The sequence below is a fragment of the Podarcis pityusensis genome (assembly GCF_964106645.2).
Source record: "Podarcis pityusensis genome assembly, chromosome: 15".
Classification (NCBI taxonomy): domain Eukaryota; kingdom Metazoa; phylum Chordata; class Lepidosauria; order Squamata; family Lacertidae; genus Podarcis; species Podarcis pityusensis.
In genome coordinates, this window is record NC_138040.1 from 5,841,042 (window position 1) to 5,863,703 (window position 22,662).

The following is a 22,662-nucleotide window of genomic DNA, read 5'->3' on the forward strand; positions in this document are numbered from 1 at the left end:
GGGGATGCTCATTTAGACTGATTTTAATTTTAGATGTATTTCTGCAATATTGGAGTTCAACTCAAGGAGGACAATATCCTCTCCTTGTCTTGCGGTGACCCCGTTTTGCCTAAAATCCTATCAACACTCACTATGTTAAGTTTGATATTAGGAGGAGTTTTTAAAATACAACACAATCAAGCCATTAGTCATGGGTCTACTCTGCCCAGAATTTAATTGACTAAACTGTCAGAACATGAAAGCCTTAATAGCTGTATTCTGCATGTTTAACTGCAATGTGTTTTAAGTAACCTACTGTGCTCTACTGTTAAAGGAGAAAAGTAAGGAAATACACCAGTCAGCATTACAATATACCTGTACTTACCTGTGGTACAACATCTTGCAGAAAGGTAACAACACTTTCCATATACGACTGTTCTCTGTATGCCCAGAAAAAAAGAGAAGAAAAATGAAAATCCAAAAATACTTCATTTTACTTATGACATTTTATGCCACCTTTGAAGGACTCAAAGTGCTCCCCTGTTTCATCTTCACAACAGCCCTGCGAGGTAGGAGAGGCTGAGGGATAGTGTGGCTGTAAGACAGGGAGTGAGCCTTTTCCAGGGGAGGCTAAGATTTCTTCAGTTATGAGCTATACTCAAAATTGCCACGTGGGAGGAGAGATGTGCAAGATTACTGTTATGTTTAACCTTAACTCTAAAAGTCAACAAAGTAGTTAATGAAGCAAACATGAAAACTCAAATAAAATGTTTTGATATGGACTAATATATGAAATCCATACAAAACTACCTAGCAGCAGATCTCAATATTATCTATCTACTCAAACAATAAAATATATTCATGACAGCAAGTTAATAAGAAATTAGATAAAAGAACCCAGTGTGTTTCAACCTAGCAGAGCTTCCTCAGCAGCATAATAATCAATGCATTTCTACAGCATAACCAACCAAAACTTTTGGGGAGCAATATGGCGAGGGGGGCGGGTATGCTCACTGTAATAAATATACGATTTCAGCAGTGGCAGGTACTGAAATATATGTTAAAAAGTATTGCAAAACCTTCTGAACATGGACACACTAAGTATTTTTGTCCAGGTTATTTTTTTATTCACGTATTATTTATTTATCACCTCAGACAAAACAAAACAGTTCCTAAACAACTCACAGGAAAGAAAGGTGAGGGAAAGCAACATTTTATTATCTAATTTAGATGGTCCCTGTTTTGTTTTGATTTATTATATTTCTATGCCACTTTTCATTTAAATGAATCCCAAAGCATCTTACAAACAAGAAATAACAGTAACATGATATAACATAATAGAACATGTTTTCTTTTGAAGCGTCTGTAACCTGAGGTACCACTGTAGGTTGATTTTGTAGTCATCCCAGAATAGAAAGAACCAACTTGGATGGCTCTAAAAGAATATTAGACATATTTTTGGAGGAGAAGGATATCAATGGCTACTAGCCATTTTTGGAGCAATATGCCTCTGAAAACTAGTTGCTGGGAGCCACAGATGGGGAGAATTGCTGTTGTGCTCAGATCTTATTTATGAGCTTCCCATAGGGGCATCTTGTTAGCCACTGTGAGAAAAGGGTACTGGAACAGGTACTTTAGCCTGATCCACATGCAGCACTCTTCTTCGGCTCTTAAAAAGGAATTATCTGTTCTCAGGCAGAAGGGATTACTCTAGGCTGGGGCGCTGCACCAGATGTTGCTGCTTCCTGCATTGCAGCAGGTTGGACTAAACAACCCTTGGAGTTACTTCCAACTCTACAGTTCTTTGAACTACAACTCCCATTACCCCAGCAAGCCTGACTAATGGTCAGGGATGGTGGGAGTTGTAGTTCAACAACATCTGGAGGGCCCCAGGTTCTTGGCCCCTGCATTAAGAGGTAAGGCATATCAGAAAGGTGCTCAACACCTTTCAATAGCCTCTGCAGTGGAGATGCACTCCTTTAAGCTTCATCTTCCATTTGTATCTCTAGGTGAACCACACAAGATTCCTCAGTGTACAAAGCAGCGCTGCAGACACTTACGTGACAGCCTGTGGACGAACCACCGCTCCTCCAGTACATCGGCTTGGGCGACGGGGAGACTCAGCAGCCATTGCTGATCTGTAGATTCCTGCATGCAGAAGAGGTTTGATTTTTTTAAAAGTTATTTTTACAGAACGTCTCACAAGTTTTCTGCCATTGAGAGAACCAGTCTTCCACACTTATCACCAGTGATATTTAAGCAAGTAGCTGCTGCATCACAAGAGGTCAATGGCAGTATCATCCTGTAGCAGACCAGAAGAGGAAGGTTATGATGAAAATATGATGCAACCCAGATCCATACTTGGCAGCACAGGCATAGATGCTTTAGGGCCTGGGTACAACTTTGCTAATTCTTAAACTTGACGGAAAAAAGAGGGAACAACCTCAGGATCTAAACAAAGCACAATTCTTTATTGCAGTTCTAAGTGTTTGTGAGTTAAGAACACCTTTTTCAGGAGCTGTGGAAAGAAACAATGGCAACCTGAGTACCACAGGTCTTTAAAATGTAATGTATCGTATATTACATACATGCTAGAAATCTTTAAAGCACATGGTCAAAAGTGCACCTATTCAAAAAAAGGTCTGGAAAATATTCTTTTCTTTTGTTATTCTTTTAAAAGTCTGATATGGGTGTAAGTGTTCAGGACAGATATATTTTTCAGCATGTGCTTGAAATATTTTGGGGCCATATAAACTTGCTATAGTATGAAACTTACATTATATTATATAATGCTGCCATTATTTCCATTTGTAGCTCCTGAAAAAGGAGTCCTTAACTCCAAAATGTGCAGCTATAATAATTTTTCTTCACTGAGCACCTGAGCTTGCTCCCTCTTTATGTGCCCTGTACTTTTGAGGTGCTCTTCCTCTCTACTGACTGCGTTTTAATTTTTAAACTGTCCAGTTCACTATGCACACGGAGTATGCACTTGCATGAACACGCACACACACAAGTTCACACCTTTTATAAAGTATATTTGACTTGTAAGTAGCCCCCGTGTCTAGTTCAGGTGTGGACTACTGAAATATACTCTACACAGGGCTACCCTTGAAGACGGCTAAGACGGCTCAGCTAGTAAAGAATGTCGCAGAGAGACATCTGTAAAGGGTCCTGAGATGGATTCATAAGCATTCCTGAAGGAACTGGCGTAGGCTGCCTGCACAGGGTCCAGTTTATGGTACTGAGATTGCTGTATAAATTCTGAACCACTCAAGACCCAAATACTTGAAGAAATACCTCTCCCAATATGTGCTGGTCCATGCCTTAGGATCAGCAGGGGAGGTTCTGCTTGTGATTGTGATTATGAGTGAGGAGTTGACAGTGTGTTTATCTGCAGTGACACCTAGCCTGTTGAACTCTCTCCCTTTGAAGGGAGGAATGCTTGTGAACAACTGCACTACTCTAAAGCAGCTAAACCAGAAGAGGGAGTGAATCTGGTGAAGCACAGAGAGATGTAGGCAGCAACAGGCAGGCAAATTTTAAGAGGAAAACTTTTTTATATCGGCACAGTAAACTGGAAACCACAAGAGAGGTTTCCCCACAGGCATCTGCTTGGCCACTGTGAGAACAGGATGTTAGACTAAATGGGCCTTTGGCTTGATCCAGCAGGCTTGTGTTCTGTCCTTAACTGCCCTGGGATAACAGCTGATATGGGGTTGTTTAGAAGCTGAGTAAATGAGTAAGAAAAGGATGGGAGGGTGCTTCTGTTTTAAATCAAATAACTAAAAGCCAGCACAACATCACCAGCTAACACTCAGAAAGCCAGTGTGGTGAAGTGGTTAGCGTGTCATACCAGGCCAGCTCAGCTATGAAGTTCATTGAGGAACCTTTTGCCATTTGCTGTCTAGCCCAGCCTAGCTCACAGGTTTGCTGTGAGGGTGAAATGGGAGATGGAGGAGACACCATTGGAGGAAGGGTGGGATAAAAGCAGACAAAATACTTCCAGTGTGCAATGAATGATATCTGCCATAGTCAAGAGCCACTCTTTTTCAAAACCTCGTCTTTTGTGGGTGGGATTTTCCTTTTGGAACACCCTTCCCATCTCGACAAATCAGGTTCTGAGATATTTATCGCTTGCTGGTGTGTGACCAGACAACAGAAAAACAGACTTTGAAACTGACCTTCCAGCTGGAAGAGAACTGCTGGTGCAGAGAAGATCAGTACCTGATCCTGAGTAGATGATCCTGAATTATGAACACTTGCTGAACACTGCAGTTGTTTGCCCCTTATGAAGGAGATGAAATGGGCAATCAGTGCACAGACAAAATCCCTGAGGTTCATTTGGTTTCTCCTGGAAAGTGATCAACTCAATCTGCTCTCCTGGAGCAGCTGGGTGAGGGGGTGGAAGTACAGTAAGCCCACAATGTATGTAGGGGTTACATTCCAGGGATCATGCCTCAACTCAAAATTTTGTACAGTCAAAACCCATTGGGTTCCATGGAAGGTGAGACTGCCCAATTTGATTTTTCACAGAACCGTGCCCCCTTTATTTATTTGTTTGTTTGTTTATTGCCATGCATGTAAAGCTGAATGTGCACAAGTTAATGAGTATAAGTTGTATAAAAGATAGCCAATTAGCACACATCCCAAATAGCTTCCTCCAAAGAAAATCTACAGTACTGAAAAAAAAACAGTACTGACTTGCTCTCCTGTCACCTTCCTTGCTTACCTTGAAGATAGATGCCCCCTAAGGGAAGCAACATGACAGTCCCTCCACTCCCCAAGACTAGGCTGGGTTCAATTTTAAATGTCTTACTCTGAATATTTTAGTCATTTAAAGCAGAGTCAAGAGTGTGGTCAAAACAAACCTGCTCCCCTCACTCACGCATATACAATGCACTGGCCAGCAGGGGGCTACGGCACACACTAATGACCTGAAAATCCAGGGTTGGCAGAGCTCTGTTACCACTGCTTAGGAACAAAAGCACAAAACCTGATGGTAGTTGCTACCTCCTGCTAGGACACAAAGCAGTTGGTATATCCCACTCCAACCCACTTCTCCATCTGTTTGAACACTCAAAGAATAGTAAGGGATTGAAGTGGTGAGCTGTCAAAGGTTTGTTCTACATGGAGTGCAAAAGCATTTATCCTAGGGAAAAGGCCACAGTTCAGCAACAAAGCATCTTCTGTGCCTACAGAAAATCCAAGGTTCAATCCCTGGCATCTTGAAGCAGGACAAGGAAAACTATCTGCATGAAACCCTGGAAAGCAGTTGCCAGTCAATGTAGACTATACTGAGCTAGATGGACCAATAGTCTGACTCAGGAGAAGGCAGATGCCAATGTTCCTATAGCCTCACCACTCACTTTCAGCTGAATTATGACTCTAGTCTCCATCTCTCCAGCTAAAGTTTTCCCATCTCTCCTACTGCCATATGTTTCCACCCCCTTCTCAAGCATTTCCCATCCACTCATACAAGCATACCTACATATACACACATACGTACATATAATACACATAGAGGATGTACTAGCCTTAAGGTTTTTTAAAAAAACTGTTCCTGCCTTTTAGCAGGCTTTCTGTGGTTTTTAATTGCTCTGTAGTTTCATTCCTGTGGGCCTTGTCCTACATTGCTTTTTATGTTGAAGATGGCAAGCTGCCTGAATATTTATTACAAAGGTAGGGGTTAAAAGCTGAAAAACAAGAAACAATGAGTGTGTTTGATCCCATTTACACATTATATGTACTTGCATGAATGCCAAATACAAAAATAAATGTCATACCTGCTAACCTCTTTCACACAAACATGTGATTACACATACACCTCTGCCCCAGCCCCAGAAAGGCTTACCCAGTGCCTTTGTTAAATATATTTAGGCACCAGACAAAAACATTCCTCTTCTTCCAGGTCTTTGTTTAATTAAACAATTTGTGGCCTTTTAAACTTTGATAGGGTCACTGTCTGTTGCTCTTGTTATTTTGGTCTGTATTTTTTTGTTTTTATATTGTAAACCTCTCTGTGATTCTCAGATGAAGGGCAGTACAGAAATATAAAAAACAAACAAGCAAATCTGCAGCTCATTACTGTATGAGATTCCAGTTATCCTCACATTCTTCCCCCAACTGCCATATATTTCTTCTTCCTTATGTCTCAACTATTGCATATATATCACACCACACACATATAACTGTACGCATGTAAAAAAATGCATGTGAGATATACATTGGCATATGCGTGATATGTGTGTGTAGGTGTAGCAAAGCCTATGATGGCTCATAAGACAAACTCAAAAATCCACATTAGCATACCGTCCAACATTTCTCGGATGAAAATAGGCATGTCCCATTCAATAATGGTAATTTTACTATTTATACTCCACACATCTTATTGGGTTGCCCCAGCACTCTAGGCAGCTTCCAACACATATCAAAACATAATAAAATATTAAACATTTAAGAAAACTTCCCTATACAGGATTGCCTTCAGACAGCTTGGGGGGTTGGATAATTCCATACCCTCCAACATTTGTCCAATGAAAATAGGAACATCCTAAGGAAAAGCAGGACATTCCAGGATCAAATAAGAAACTGGGGCGGCTTCTCTAAATCAGGGATGTCCCTGGAAAATAGGGGCGCTTGGAGGGTCTGCATTAGGGCAGCACATTTAGTAGGCAGACTGAAATATCACAAAATAAAGTGTGCACAAGTTTTCAAGTTCTCCAGAACCCCACCAGCCAAGATGGTAAATAAAGAAGGAAGTGGGAGGAGAAAAAAAGTGGCCATGTTGCTGCAAAGGAGTCTGGATTTAGTCTGTCTTACTGTGTGTGTTTGTTTTGTGTGTGTGTGCATCTCACACACAATCACATTTGATTTTATGCAAACCACTTTGACAATGCCTGTGTTTGTAGAAAATGCAGTCCATATCTAAATCAGCTATGACTATGTATGCACCTAGGTGTGTAATAATAATAATAATAATAATAAGATGAACAATTACTCCACCATTTATGAATTGCTTCCTATGAAGCACCTCAAAGCGATTTCGCAATACCAGGCTGTGCCCAAAGCTAGTCAGAGCTAGAGACAAAATTGGAAGGAATAGAAATGCCTGCTTCAGGTCCATAACTCCCAATGGCTCTACTCTTGAGTAGAACTCTGTCCTGGACTTGAAGCTGCCTTTGATATATGCAGTCGCTTTCTATACGGGTTGCATCCAGCAGGTGCCAAATTCCTATAACACTCCCTCCCACAAAATGCCCCCCTTCCACCCCTTTCCCCTTCCTCACTTACCTGCTTCTCCCTCCTCCTCCATTTGCCCCCCACATCCCCCTTCCTCACACCCCCCACAGATGCCAACCATGTCCTCCCCTCCCCAAGGCATGTCATTGCCTCCCTCACTCCCCTTGGCCCTCGTAGGTATGCAGTTACCTCAGACATTTCCCCCCTCCCTAAACATTCCCCCCCTCCCACTTCCTCCCCCCTCAATAAGGAGCTGCCTCCCCAATAATGCCCCCCTCACCGCTGCCCCTCCCCCACCCCTTGGTACTCCTGTCAGCGTCAGCCCTCCCTCCCCTCAGCCGCCCCCCCCCCCGCTCCAACTAGCCCCGCCCGCTCCTACCTGCTGCTGCCGCCGCCGATGCGTCCCGCTTCCTCCCCTCACTGACAGTGTTTGGGACCCTCTCGCCGGCCACCACACCGACAGCCAATGGCCTGCCAGAGAAGGCGGGACTTGTTCGGCCGGCTCCTCCAATGGCTCCGGGGGACCCGGGGAGCGACGTCACGGGCACTGCGGGTGGTTGCACTTCCAGAGCTCTGCCCCGCTGCCCAGAGGCTCCTTTTTCCCGTTCGTCTCCAGCAAGGATAGGCTGAGAGAGCTTAGCCTCCCCTCCAAAAAAAAAGTGGTGAGAGCTGGCGCGGGGGGAGAGACTCTTTGGGCACGCCCACCTGGAGAAGGTGGGGGGGAGGCTTTGTTTACATCCGGGGATCAGATAGAGGCGGGCGCTTCAGCCGCAGGCGAAGATAGGTCGCGGCCGGTCCAAAGCTGAGTCAGCGCGACCAATGGGCTTCGAGGGCGTCAGAACGGGTTTAGCCACGCCCGCCGCTGGTGACTCGTACGGTTGTTTACCTCTTTCTACTTGGCGAGGTGAGGAAGGAGGAGCGGAGGAAAGAGACCGGGGCGCGTGACGACAGCGCGCGGCTGGCGGCGCGACGTAACAAGTAAGAAGCCGGCAGGAACCATAGAGAGGGAAGAATGTAGAGCGGCAAAATAATCTCTAGGTGATTTCCGGTCTTAACAAAATTGAATTGTGTGTGTACAGTATGTAATTTATTTATATATACCTGCGAAATAATTGCGTGAGTCTCTGTGTTAAAGGGTGTGTTTTTGATGCTTCGAGCTGTGTCCCAAGCAGGGGGTTTCCGCCATTGAGATGCCAAGGGATAGAGCGGCCTTTGCAGTGGGGAAATTCAACAGGTGCAGCGCAGTCTCCCTCACCCTAGAAATGTAGCTGTGTTGGAAGAGGGAATTTCAGCAAACTAGCCCTCTTTAGCCACCCCGCATCATGCCAGCCTTTCAGGGCCGTTGTTCAATATGTTGAGGAAACACCTTTTAAATACTGTACTTAAAAACACACGTGTACCATTATGTGTTAACTGTTTGGGGGCATAGTGGTTAAGATTGTTGGTCCAGGTCCTGGGAGACCAGAGTTCGAATTCCCACTCGGTCACAAAACTCAGTGGGCGACCTTTCCACCTGCCTTGTCCCACCCCCTGGCCCTGGGACTCCTCATGAGGGAGCTGTGCCTAGAGGAAGAACTGTGAGGGGAGAGACTTCGTCCCACCCTCTAGTCTCTGCTTCTCAATTTGTATTGTATTATTTTATGTACTGTGGCTTGCCATTGTTTTATTGATTATAGTTTAGAAATTATTTATTGTAACTGTTGAGTGGATTTCTGTTTAACTTTTATTTGATATTATTATTTTGTACTATTCTAATAATTGTTGAATGTTACTTTTTGATGTAGGTTGCTTATTTTAAAGTTTTGTTTTATTATCAAATATTTGTATTGCATTAGATTGTTATAAATTGTACATTTTTTGTTTCTTCAGCTTGTAAACCGCCTTGAGTATTGTAAGATAGAAAGACGGTATACAAATAAAAAATAATGATGACGACGATGACCTTGGGCCAGTCATGGTTTTTACGCCTAACCTACCCCCACAGGGTTGTTGTGAGAGTAAAATGGGTACGCGGTGGAAACCGTGTATGCCGCCACCTTCAGCTCCTTGGAGGAAAGGTAGGGTAGGAATGGAAATAAAGTAAGCAGATGGGACAGGTGGCTCCCCCACCCCAGTAACTGAGCATACCTGGGCAATGTGAACTTTGTAACCATCTCATCCCAATCTGTCAACCTGGCATCCTCCAGCTGTTTCGTGGACAACAGCTCTCATCAGCTCTAGCCAGCATGCGCAGCAGTTACAGATCAGTGGCTGGCTGGCTAAACCAGGTGAGGATAGCCAATGGGTCTCAAGCCCTCAGTGAGTTAGGGACTTTCCCTGCTTGTGAATTGAGCAGACAAGACCAATAGTGGGTCCAACGGTCAATAATGAGGCTTCTGCACATGTTGTAGAGGGAAGTGAGGGGCAGATGGGGCTCGTCAACCTTGGAAGATAGCCCTTATAGCAGGAAAACTCTGATCCTAAATTTCTGCTGCGTTGCGGGACCTCTTCGAGAGAAGCGAAGGCTTAGGAGTAAACCCTACACAAATCTAGAGTGGAGTCCCTAAGATGGTGCCTTGTACACCTTTCAGCAACTCCTGCATCCAAGCATGTGCTAAACCATGGGTAGGCAAACTAAGGCCCAGGGGCCAGATCCTGCCCAATCACCTTCTAAATCCGGCCTGTGGACAGTCTGGGAATCAGCATGTTTCTACATGAGTGGAATGTGTGCTTTTATTTAAAATGCATCTCTGGGTTATTTGTGGGGCCTGCCTGGTGTTTTTACATGAGTAGAATGTGTGCTTTTATTTAAAATGCATATCTAGGTTATTTGTGGGGCATAGAAATTCATTCATTTTTTTTCTTTTCAAAATATAGTCCGGCCCCCCACAAGGTCTGAGGGACAGTGGACCGGCCCCCTGCTGAAAAAGTTTGCTGACCCCTGTGCTAAACATACTGCTCTGCTTTCCTTTGGACCACATCAGCAAGGCTGGGCAGCCCAGGACCTCCTCCAAACACACTGCCCATGTTTGCACCCCAGGGAGGTTACTTTGGTGTTCCTAACTCAGACTTGACTTCAGCCTTGGAGGCGCACTCCATGGTCTTTTGAGACAGATGCCAACAACATGCTAAAAGCGATAATTCAGGCAGGGACTGGAAAGTAGGGGTGGAAAACTACTCCTGTGGATTTGTACAAAAATATTTGCGAACTGCTCTGTCTGGGTCTGAGGGAAAGGAGCTCTTTCTTCAGAGTGTGCAGCTGACTTGTGAAATGCACAAATGGGGAAACAGCCTTCAAAAAGCTGAAACTGCCATGTTGCAAAAGTGACTTGGGTTGCTTATATGAGAGGAAGCCAAAAATACGTGCTTGTTCCCAAATGGTGTTTGGGTGTATCCAGATTCCTGCAGGGTTGGGGTGCAAGGAAGCCTCCTGTTTCCTGCTTTTGTTATCAGATGCTGCTGCCCTGGGACGTTTTGGGAAGGAGTGTTGGTTATAAATGTAATAAACATGCAATATAGAAAGTCTTAGGGGATTATACAAAAGAGGTATGACCCAATCACAGCAACCTTCTCCCCACATGATTCCAATCAATTGCTAAAAAGAGGCACAGTATTTCCAACCATGGAAGTAGAATATAGTCTTAGGGTTAGATAGCCCCATAAATTTGTCTAATCTGCTTTTAAAGGCCTTGCTACATCTTTTGGGAGCAAATATCATAGTTTACAATGATGCACCTTTCCTTCCTGTGAAGCATAGACTGAGGTCTTATGGCTCAGCAGTTCAGGAGCTGCTCTAGAGTAGAGTTTTAACACAACCAGATTTCTGCAGCTCTCTGTGGCATTTCAGTGTGCGGCAACATGACATGGAACTGTGTGTGACCTTGTGTCGTGTCAACCATGTTGTTCTTTTCATTTTTAATAAAGCAAAAGGAAGAAACAGAAAGCCACCCTGCCAGGTTTTTTGCTAACTTTATTTCATTATAAGTATACATGGCTCAACGTATGCAAAGAAAACTAGAAAACTATCCCAATAACTTAAGAACCTATGGTGGAAATGTCACCATCAAGAGCACCATCCATTGTTGGAACAGTAAAATATCTCATGCTTGTAAAAAGGAATGTGTTGTATATCCAAATGTGTTGCTAAAAGGAAAAAAATAAAAAAACACCTCTCAAGAATTAGGAGTCAATAACTGATGGAGGGAAACTACGTTTCGTTCCTGTTTTTGAGCTAAAATTTTGGCCCTTTATCTTACATAAAAATTATAATGAAAATACAACTAAGATAAAGTACTGCATAGTATTTTAATCAAAATACAGAAACCAGCATTGCTGTGTGACGAAGACTCAGCATCTCCTCTGCGTACGTTTCATTTCTGAATAGAGAAATCTAAAAGTTAATAAAGAAAGAAAATAGACCTAGTATTATATTCTCTAATAGGGTACACTTCAGGCAGAACGTATTAAGTACTACGAAAATACATATTTTCCATTCTTTTTAATAATTTACTTTCATTAAAAAGTTGTGAGGTCGTCACAAGAAGTTTATACAAATTCATTACTTTGTACTAAATTAACCCCACCCCCCCGAAAAAAAATTCATCATCCAAAATCAAGGTGTTGTGTTTCTGTGGGTTTTGCTAAGCCCTGTTGTAACAATTATGCAAAAGAAAGTTAGGTGGGGAGACTACATTTTGGTATGAAGGAATATAAATTTACACACATTTTTACAGCAAACTCCTTATAACCCTAAGAACGTCTACAAAATTCACAGTTATATTACAAGCAAGTACAAGTTTGAGATAAAGCTGTTCGAATACCAACCCGCCCCAAAAAAGGTTTTCTGCATTAAAAAAAATAAAAAACCAAATGAGAAAAAGATAAAATAAAAATATGCAGTTTCAACTTATTTGTACCGAAACTTCATTAACTTTGAACTGGACCGCAAGGTATAATAATAATAATAACAATAATAATAGGGTTTTTTTATTTGTACCCCACCCATCTGACTGGGTTGCCTCAGTCACCCTGGGAGGCTTACAACATATATGAAAGCATAATAAATCATTACATATTAAAAAGCTTCCCTATGCAGGTAAACTGCATTAATGGCTGAAACCCTTTCAGCAAACACAAAGTGCTTTCCTGGGCTGGTGGAACAATGGGTTCCCCAGCTTCTTCTGTCTTCGAAGGCTACGGCGCATGGCCAGCTTACTGGTGGTTTTGTGTTGGGTCGTCGTGGAGGACAAGATTTCAGGCTGGACGCTGACGTTCCTAGTCATCCCCCTCCTGGGCTTCTTTAGCAAAGGCCCCGAATTGGATTCTTCCAATGTCCTTTTGCAGCTCACTGTCGCTGCTTTGGTTGGCTCGCTTGGAGGTACCTTGAAGGCTTTTGGATCCATGCCTGCGTTCCCAGAGTTGGAGGGAGAGAGGGTCCCTGGCAGGCTCCGTCCTTCCGAGTCGCGCATCCTCAACCCAAACAGTCGGCCGCATTTCTCCTCCTGTGGCACTGCATCCTTGTTTGACACCACTGCTAACGTTGGGGCGCTGCCTTTGGCGGCCTCCCCCGGTGGCTCTGAAGGTTTACTCAATGCCGTGTTGCGCGTCAGCGAAGGGATGGTCTCGGGGGAGCTGAGCCGTGGCCACAAGTCATCTTCTAAAACCTGGTGGGGTTCAAGAGAGTAAAATTATGTAGTAGTGAATCCAAAGACACAGATATTTCCCAGTATCTGTTTAGAGAAATCCCAGAGAAGTTTGTGGTGGTCAGATAATCCGAGAGGTGGAGAGCTTTAAATGCCTCTTGAAAAATATGTATGTTTACCCAAGGTTTTGCTGGACTATTGACTCTTAAAATAAACTTTACACATATGGATAGAATACTTTTTACTAGTGTTACTAAGTTGGAATTTCTCCTCTTAATTCTTTTTCATGCACTGTTCAGTTTTACTTAAGACAGACTTTTTAAAAGGAATTTTTAGTGAATATTATTGTTGTACTCTTATTTCAGGTGTTGGCCCTCCAGATGTTGCTGAAATACAACTCCCATCATCCCTGGCTGAAACTTTTATTCAATAAGCACCTGAGCTTGCTCCCTTGTTTCTCATCCTGTTTTTCTCTGAGGTGTTATTTTCCTCATTATGCTGCCATCTCTGAAGACAAGTCTCAGGTCCAATAAAATAAACTACAAGCTTGGAAAAATTCAGCTTTTCAAGCTCTGGAACCCCAGCTCGACACCTTGCCATTATCCCAGTGAGAAGCAGCAAGGTTAAATGTAAGCAGAAGGTAAAATACAGACCTCCCAGGTACTGAATGCTCAGATATAGTCTAATCTCGTAGTTCCCAACATGGGGCACACGCCTTACAGGGGAGCAATTCAGGAATGAGTTATTAACAGTGAATGGCCTTTTAGGCTTCCTCCACGTGAATAGGAGTTCACTTTTTGAATAATAAGAATTATATGTCATGGTGCATGGCCAAAAAAAGTTTGGGAACCACTGGTCTAACATAACCAGCTGAAGCAGGGCAGCTGCTCAGAGGTGGACAGGTGGTTTGAATGGGGCTGCTAACATCAGAGACCAGAATCTTCCTGGACATCAGGTGACCACCCAAATCAGCCATTCACACAAACCAGCTGGGAGAAATTGTCCAGGGATTTGGAGTCCGCTCTCACTGATACCCAGACCATACCCAGCCTTCTTTAGAAAATGGGTTTGTGTAAAGGCTAACAACATAGGGCTGAACCATAGTTTTGTTCCAAGGCACTGTGGTAGACTTAAATGGCTGAAATGCCTTGCCCCTTGTCCTTTTATAAGTCAGTCTGGCTGCCATCTGCCTAATTAGAATTTTTGTTCATTCAATTACTGTTAATATCTTTCAAGTTATCTATGGCCAATTATATACAAGGAGGTAATTTGCAGTTCAAATTATTCTATTTTCTCCCAACAAGTTGAGTTCTAAAATTTTACATTGAAATATATTGTTGAAAATTTAAAACAGGCCCTCCTCAAAAAGTCACCTCCGGAATAGCCAGGGAAGTGGGAGATCTTGCTGTACATATTGACATTCTAGTTCTGTAAGGGGCCTGCCGTTTACACACAGTATATTTAAAGTACATTTAAGCACATGACTCTCCACCCCAAGATCCCTGCGAATAGTAGTTTACCCCTCACAGAGCTAACTCCCAGGACCCTTAATGGACTACAGCTCCCAGGCTTCTTTGGAAGAAGCCATGTGCTTTAACTGTACAGTGTGGATGTGATCCCAGTGAGCTTAAAGGCTGAGTGGCATTTGAACCCTGGGCTCCCGGGTCCTTGTCCAACACACTAACCACTCACTGGGGTAACTCACCCACATACCCTGCATACACAAGATTCCTTTCACCCCTGTGGCTACAATCCAATACACACTGGCTCAGATGTAAGCCCCACTCAACGAAAAGGAACTTCCTTCTGAGCCCTTGCACTGCACCTCTGAGCATACACAGAGCTCCTTTCATCTCCAAATAACCAGAGCCTGCCAAGCCACCCAAACATCTAGCTTGCCAATACCTAAATTCCTGTGAGACCTCCATCTCACCTGTCCTGTGCACATTATAAAAGGCTGGGTGATACATCAAGGGTATTAAGGCAAGACAAACGTCCCTCCCACCACATACATACCCTTAGAGCATTTCTCATGTGAATCTGTAATTGCCTCTAATTTTAATAAATGAGGATATACCGTACTGTAACAGGCATGCCTCCAGCATTACATGTCCCTAATTGCACCCACTGGATATTTTTTGTCTTGCATTAAGGAAAAAAGTCACATGCCTTTACTGGTACGTATTTAAATTAGGTATTCCTCAGCTCCAAGCGCCACCATTTGGGGTTTGTTTGTAAACCAAGTCCTCCGCAATCCTGGGCTTTTTGGAGAAAAATTCTAACTTTTTTTTATTTTGCTTGTTTCTTTAGTTGCTTCTTTGGGATTGTATTCAATTAAGTGCTGTCCTTCCAGGGTTTCTCTCCCAGCCTTACCTGAAGATGCCGGGGATTGAACCTGGGACCTTCTGCATGCAAAGCAGATGCTCTGCAAGTGAGCCACGGCCCTGTGCCTTGGCAAAGTGCCCTCTGGTGGACCTTCTTGGATGGCCTGACGGTGGCAGCAGCATCACTCCCAGCATTGCCAGGCAGCTGAGTCCAGCCACTGTTCTAAATTTCCCACAGTGGTCCAACCAAGGCACTGTTACCATAAAGCACCAATGCTGCAGCAAGCAAAGGCTCCAGCAGCTCAGCCAGCTGCTTGTGGCTGGAAAGCCAGACAGGATGTTTGTGACTGTTGCCATGGGAACAAAGGGGCAGTCCATTCTGTACTGAGCACCGGATGTTAGCTCAGTGTGTGTGTGTGTCATATGACCCGTACTGGATGTACTTGGGAGGAGTTTTTTTCTTCTTGCTGTTGTTGAGTGCAGACATGATTCTCTGTACTGATGTAAGAGGCAGAAATAAATGATGTAAATAGTTTTCTGTCTGCTTCTTTCCCCTCCCTGGGGACACCAAAGGGGAGAGAGGAAGAACGGTGTGTTCCTCTCATACATCTGAGAAGAATCGCCGGACCTCGCCTGCTTATCAGCAGAGGTTGGGAGACGCGGGGAGGTCGACAGGAATATCTGCCGGTGGCTACGCTGTGGCACATTCCTCTGACCCAGGCAGAATTCCAACAGTGGCAGCCTTCGGATGGTTGCGATTCATCGAACATCTGCATGAGAGGCTGGTGGATTGTCCTCCTCTGCTCCAAGGAGGAAGAAAAGCGTCTGAGAAATGCCAGAGGCTCCACAGACAGCTGGTGGAAAGAAGAGGTGTTTTCCAGAGCAACAAAGTTCAAGGTATGCTGCATTTCGGGCTAAAAGTGTGAACGCAGGAAGATTAATTCCCTGGTTCACGGAGCTGCGTTTCAAAGAAAACAAAAGCTCCGGTAGAAGAGGCCTGCATTCCACAAATTTTTGTGGTAGATAAGAAGTCTTATTGAAATGCATTGTTGCTAGGTAACGGTCCTGGAAAGTTACTGGCAAAGGGGCTGGACTCTGAGTGTAAGCCTGGGAAAGCGAAACAAAACCAGAGAATGTTTTGGCTACAAGGTTTACGAGCTCTTGGAAGGGACTTTTCAATAGCAGCCTGAGTTTAGCTGCCAGGTGCAAAAAGCACAAACAACTTGCAGTTTTTGCTGCGTGAGAAAGGAAAAAACAACTGTTGGATTTTACAGTTTGTTTGAGAGTGTGGGCTGGAAAGCTGAAGAGGCTTGGCTTCAAGATGGATGCCAAGAAAGGAGCTTTGCCTTGCCCACATCCCTTAACCAATGACAATTATTCATCTTGGTCTGTAAAGATGAAGGCCCTGCTGCAGAATCAGAGGCTTTTTGATGTAATTGAAAACCCCATCCCTGCAGCACCAACCGGAGGTTGGGAATCACGGAATGTAAGGGCCAGGACTGCTATAATTCTGTGTGTCTCAGATGATCAGTTGGTGCATGTTCAGCATTTAGAAAATGCGAAAGAGGTATGGGACACGCTGCGTACAACGCATCAGAGAGATGCTGGTTCTTCAGCGTTGCTGTATTTTGAGAAATTGACCAATCTGAGACTTGCGCCTGATGGAGATGTTCAAGCGCACCTGACAGAAATGAAGTTTCTGCGTCAACAGATGGTGGAACGCAATTTTCGTCTTCAGGAGGAAGTGTTTTGCTTCATGATGATAAACAGCCTTAGCCGCACCTACAAGGTTGTTGCCAGTCAGCTTGGTTCCCTACCGGCCGCGCAGCTGACCGCGGAGAGAGTTTGTGCTGTGGTCCTGAATGAACACGACAGACTTGCTGCACTGGAAGAAAAAGACAGGGGGAGGGAAGAACAGAGTTCTAATTCCCCCACTGCTGATGCTACTGGGAAGCATGGAGTAGCATTGAGTGCTGTCCGATGCTACAATTGTGGACAGACTGGGCATCTACAGCGAAACTGTAAGAAGCCGCGCCAGTCAAGAGGAGCAAAGAGCAGCTCTACGAAGCCTGAGGCGTCAGGCAAAAGCCGTACCAAGTGCCAGGTGAAACCTGCAAAGGCTATGATGGCGAAAGGAACCACGCCAGATGTTGGGAACGCATTCATAATCGACACGGGCTGTACAAAACATTTGTGCCCGCACAGAGGACTATTTTCAACGTTGAAGAAGCAAAGCTTCACTGTGAAACAGGCCAACGGTCAGGAGTTGGAAGCGACTGGAATTGGGACTGTGTATCTTGAGAGTCTGAACTTGACTATAAGCAATGTTTTCCTGGTTCCAGAACTGAGATTTAATCTGCTGAGCGTGTCGCAGATTGCAAAGAAAGGACTGAAACTGTCCTATGATGCTAAAAGCTGCAAGATCTACAAAGATGGAGAACTGTTTCTTACTGCCAAAGAGAAAGATGGACTGTATTTGTTGACTTTTGATCAAAGTGATTACATGAAATGTAATTCTGATGTTTCTAACGAAATCTCTCTTACAGGTGTGACCAGTGTGAGCACCAGGAAGGTGACGAAGAAGGTCAACAGAGCATTTCAGCGGGTGTATGCTGATGTGATTGGTCCTCTAGAACCATCTAGAGGCGGTGCACGATTTTACCTTGTGTGTGTGGATTGTTTCACAAATTATTCTTGGGTTTATATGATGGAGAAACCACAAGAAACTTTAGAAAAGTTTCAGGAGTTTTGTGACAAGGTTAAAAGTATGCATGATGCTAACATTGATTGTCTTTTCACAGATGACAAACAAGTTTTTCTGTTACAGAAGTTTCAGAAGTTCCTGGATGGAAAAGGGATAGACCACAAAGTGGCAGTTTCGCAAGAAGCGTGGAACAGGGGGGTCTGTGTTAGAGTGAACAAAGAATTGCAAAAGGGGATGAATGCGCAATTGCTGAGTTCACATTTGCCACATGAATATTGGGCCGAATCGCTAGCGTCCTATCTTCATGTGTGGTTGAGAAAGGTCTCAAAAGACTTGGGAATTTCTCCTTTTGAGAAGCTGTTCAATAGAAAACCTTCTGTTGCCTACTTTAAGGTTTTCGGGTCTCATGTGAGAACAGAAGCTCCAGGTGGAGTAAAGAATGCCAGAGGCATTTTTGTGGGTTATGAAAAAGGTCTCTACAGAGTAATTTTGTCTGAATCTGGTCAGGTGATTCTCACAAAGTCCCTAGAGAGTGCTCCAGAGCAAGAGCGGGTAGTACAGACATTTCCCACAGGTGACGATTCAGATGATGATGGTGAGTTTGATCTTATCGAGTTCAGTAGTACTGATGATGACAGCGATAGCTCAGACAGCTCAGTTGTCACAGTCATTGAGAGGAAATCTCACATAATGACTAGACCCTCAGAAGAGGAGGATGAACCATTGATTAAGCTTAGTACTGGTTCTCCAGAGAGTTCAGAGGCTGAACCAGAAAGCAGAGAAGAGCAGCAACTTTTACGTAGGTCTGAGAGAGCAACGAAGGGTGTACCACCCAAGAGGTATTCAAAGGAGTTTGCTAACCTTGCATATGTTGCTATTGTAAACGACCAAGGACAGATTGAAGCTGTGTCTGAGTCAGAGACAAAGGCACAACAGAGAGTTGTTAACCGAGGTAATGCGAAGTCACACAACCAGAGAGGTACATTGGTTAAACCAGTGGCGGGTAGTTCCAAGGGTGGAACTGAAACAACAGGGGAATGTTATAAATATAACAACTGTTTGTTTTCTTCTCTGGATGACGCTTTGCTCGCGGCACACATTGATACTTTAGGGGAGTATGTTACCATAAAGCACCAATGCTGCAGCAAGCAAAGGCTCCAGCAGCTCAGCCAGCTGCTTGTGGCTGGAAAGCCAGACAGGATGTTTGTGACTGTTGCCATGGGAACAAAGGGGCAGTCCATTCTGTACTGAGCACCGGATGTTAGCTCAGTGTGTGTGTGTGTCATATGACCCGTACTGGATGTACTTGGGAGGAGTTTTTTTCTTCTTGCTGTTGTTGAGTGCAGACATGATTCTCTGTACTGATGTAAGAGGCAGAAATAAATGATGTAAATAGTTTTCTGTCTGCTTCTTTCCCCTCCCTGGGGACACCAAAGGGGAGAGAGGAAGAACGGTGTGTTCCTCTCATACATCTGAGAAGAATCGCCGGACCTCGCCTGCTTATCAGCAGAGGTTGGGAGACGCGGGGAGGTCGACAGGAATATCTGCCGGTGGCTACGCTGTGGCACATTCCTCTGACCCAGGCAGAATTCCAACAGGCACCACTCCGGGGCATTATGGGAAATTTAAAGATCCTGGCACCAGCACTGCTCAGGACACCATATGAGAAGTTGTGTTTTTTTTAAGGTGGAAGGTGTGAGCTGTGGACCCCACAAGCACTATTGGAGGGGGGGGGCTGTCAAAAGATTCCCTGAGCCAGTGCCAACCTAGATACTACCCCAGTTACCTCTTGCCAGAGAAAATGAAGGGCTGCATGCTGGGACATCGTAGGGGCAGAGCCTAAAGCTGCCCCGTGGTCCCTTGCTGGTGAGAATCAGGGCTGCCACCTCCCTGCCATAATTCTGCCTGCACCTTTGCCTAAAGGTAAAGGGACCCCTGACTATTAGGTCCAGTCATGACCGACTCTGGGGTTGCGGCGCTCATCTCGCTTTACTGGCCGAGGGAGCCGGCGTACAGCTTCCGGGTCATGTGGCCAGCATGACTAAGCCGCTTCTGGTGAACCAGAGCAGCGAACGGAAATGCCGTTTACCTTCCCGCCGGAGCGGTACCTACTTATCTACTTGCACTTTGACGTGCTTTCGAACTGCTAGGTTGGCAGGAGCAGGGACCGAGCAACGGGAGCTCACCCCGTCGTGGGGATTCGAACCACCGACCTTCTGATTGGCAAGTCCTAGGCTCTGTGGTTTAACCCACAGCACCACCCGCGTCCCGCACCTTTGCATAACCACATGCTAAACTTTGTGCCTTGATCACAACAGAGTGTGATGGAACGATGAGCATTTTGACTTCTTCAAATAATAATATAAACTGGATGTTTTCATTATTAAAAGGGAAGGAGGGGAGGAAGGCAGGCCCTGGGCTCCCTGCTGGGATTTGCCAGATGGACTCCTCCTATAAGCCCTGTTTCACTCCTTAAGAAGGGGAACATCAGAAGTGCCCCCTGGATCAGGCCAATGGCCCATCTAGTTCCGGCATGAAGAAGGTAGAGAGATAGAGGGGAGAATTAAGCCCTGAGGTTCAGTCAGACTTTACTAGGGGACCGAGCCTTTAATGTGGCAGGTCCTGCCCCGTGGAACTCCCTGCCAGTAGAACTCGGCAGGAATGGTCCCTGCCTGCTTTCAGACTTCTTTTGAAAACTGCTTTGTTCAGACAGGCCTTTGAAATATGTAACTCTTTTCCCAAACCAGATTTTATGGCTGCTTCTACTGACACTTCTACTGGTGTTTTATCACTGCTGGTTTAATTTTGTATATTGTAGACTGCCTTGATTTTCTGGAAGAGGAGAGAGAGCGAGAGAGTGCGCGCAAAAGAGGCGAGTAGGATAAAGAAAATGAAAAAATGAAATAACAGAATGCGGGAGGTAAGGGAAGGAGGGGAGGAGGAGGAGAATGGAGAAAATAGGAAAAGAGGGAGTCAGAGAGAGAAAGTGAAAGAACAGGATGGAGGGAGGAGAGAGGAAGAAAGAAAAAGTGAAAGAAAGAAAGAAAGAAAGAAAGAAAGGCAAGCAGAAGAAAGAAAAAAAGAAATCCCACCTTTTTTTACTAGCTGCGCCTGTATAGAGACCCCTGAGTAGCTCATCCAAACTTTTGTGGTTTTTTTCCATTTTGCTTTGCCAAAGGAGAGCTATTCAAAGACTCAGGGGAACATCAAAGCAGCCAGAGCTATTCTGAGCCCAGTGGCGGTAATTGTCGGTTGCTTCAAAACACCCCAGCTGAGCATGACTCCCCTCGCCTCTGACAAGACAAGGACTGCTGTACAAAGGGCTTCCAGAAGGCAGTGGCGACAGAGAGAACAGCAGCAGCCAAAACTCCAACAAGGGGTGGGCAGCCACGGAAACATATACTGCACTCCAAGGATCTTCTATTTGAATCATGGCAAATCAAGTGGCTAAGTGGAGAGGTATGTGACCAGACCAACATCGCCAAGGGCCAGGGATGATGGGACTTGTAGTCCATCAATATCTGAAGGCTTATTAATTTATTTTATTTAGTAAAGGTGTAAGTTGCTTTCTCTGGCCCAGAGGCAACCCAAAGCAAATTACAACCAAACAATCAGACAATAAACCCCACAAAGTTGCATTAAAACCAGGAGGACTGAGAAAGCATAAAAAACCCATTCCACTTGCTTCTGTAACGCCATTGATTATTATTATTACCCCAGCCACTCTGGGCAGCTTCCAACAAAGTATTAAAACACATTTTAAAAAACTCAGAACATTAAAAACCTCCCCGTACAAAGCTGCCTTCAGGTGTCTTCTAAAAGTCAGCCAGATGTTTATTTCATTGACATCTGATGGGAGGGCGTTCCACAGGGCAGGCACAACTGCGAACCAAAGGCCTGGTTAGAGAGGAAAGTTTTTGCCTGGCGCCACAGGTGATAAGTTCTACCCTGGTGGAATCTACACACGTATAAAAACAGTTCCAAAAATGTTTTTCTTTGAAGTGTTTTTAAAAATACACTGAATTTTCCATAAGGCCCGCCATCGCCATCTAGTGCCACATTGTATATTGCACTTAAAACGTTTTATTTGCAGCTGCATGGGTGAGTCCCCTGCCATGACCTCTCGACATCATGACTCGGGATTCCACCCCTCTTTTCTTACCTTGACTGGAGGAGTGGAGCAGCGTGAAGGAGTCATTGCCCACATCTCAGGGCTGCTGTAGGACGGGCCTTCAGCCAGGTTGAAATAGAGCTCCTCCTCCCCTTCCAAACTGCTCTGGTCGCTGCGCACCGAAGAGAGGCTGATGACGATGGCACTGGTGTTGTCTGCCCGCAGCATGCGCTGCCTCCAACGTCCCAGTGCGCGGTTCACCAGCATTTTGGCCAGAGACTGCTGGCGCCCTCCCTTTCGGTTCCAAAGGTGGGCAAGGAGATGCGGAAGGAGAGAAGAGGAAAGTCACCATCCCATAACTACGACATGTATTTGGGGAAGTTTCATTTATCAGCTATGCCTTCAGACGGCCTTTAGATAGATGATGTGATCAAATTCTGCACGATGGCTTCCTGAGATCTGATAACATATTCATTTATATCCCTCCTTTTCCACCAGACCGAGACTCAAGGTAGCTTACGCAAAACACATATAGCTCAAAATATACAAAAAAATAACCAGAGAGAAAAGACTTTGCTACACAGGTTTCCCACCCAATCCTAGAAGGTTCCTGTCCTCTTTTTCCCTCACAGTGATAAGTTTAAGAAACCTGTTCATGAGAGACTGAGAGAGAATATTCTCAAT

The 22,662-nt window shown here is 44.7% G+C and overlaps 2 protein-coding genes and 2 long non-coding RNA genes across 6 annotated transcripts in view; 2 read left to right on the top strand and 2 right to left on the bottom strand.

Annotated features, from left to right (window-relative positions):
- The window catches only part of BCAS3 (BCAS3 microtubule associated cell migration factor), a 476,692-nt gene extending 472,357 nt beyond the window's left edge, over positions 1-4,335 (bottom strand). Inside the window, exons 1-3 of the mRNA XM_080983313.1 lie at positions 4,161-4,335; positions 2,040-2,127; positions 365-419 (exon numbers count right to left, since the gene is read on the bottom strand). Coding sequence (XP_080839439.1) covers positions 365-419; positions 2,040-2,127; positions 4,161-4,320 — 303 coding nt within the window. The 5' untranslated portion in view covers positions 4,321-4,335. The remainder of the gene's footprint in view (positions 1-364; positions 420-2,039; positions 2,128-4,160) is intronic.
- Positions 4,336-7,602: 3,267 nt separating this feature from the next.
- On the top strand, positions 7,603-15,412 carry LOC308464147. Of its 2 annotated transcripts, XR_013979886.1 has the most exons (3): positions 7,603-8,296; positions 10,075-10,743; positions 13,205-15,412. It is a non-coding gene; the product is annotated as an uncharacterized lncRNA (long non-coding RNA). The 2 variants fall into 2 exon arrangements; XR_013979887.1 differs by lacking the exon at positions 13,205-15,412 and having other exon boundaries at positions 10,075-11,140.
- The window catches only part of PPM1D (protein phosphatase, Mg2+/Mn2+ dependent 1D), a 37,483-nt gene continuing 25,970 nt past the window's right edge, over positions 11,150-22,662 (bottom strand). The window contains exons 5-7 of one of the 2 annotated variants that reach the window (XM_080983026.1): positions 22,030-22,272; positions 12,413-12,860; positions 11,150-11,587 (exon numbers count right to left, since the gene is read on the bottom strand). In XM_080983026.1, the coding sequence (XP_080839152.1) occupies positions 11,568-11,587; positions 12,413-12,860; positions 22,030-22,272 (711 nt within the window). In that variant the 3' untranslated portion in view covers positions 11,150-11,567. Of the gene's footprint in view, positions 12,861-22,029; positions 22,273-22,662 lie in introns of both variants that reach the window. The other variant, XM_080983025.1, reaches the window with a different exon arrangement.
- Positions 19,471-21,495, top strand: LOC308464182. Its single transcript, XR_013979927.1, has 2 exons — positions 19,471-20,896; positions 20,936-21,495. It is a non-coding gene; the product is annotated as an uncharacterized lncRNA (long non-coding RNA).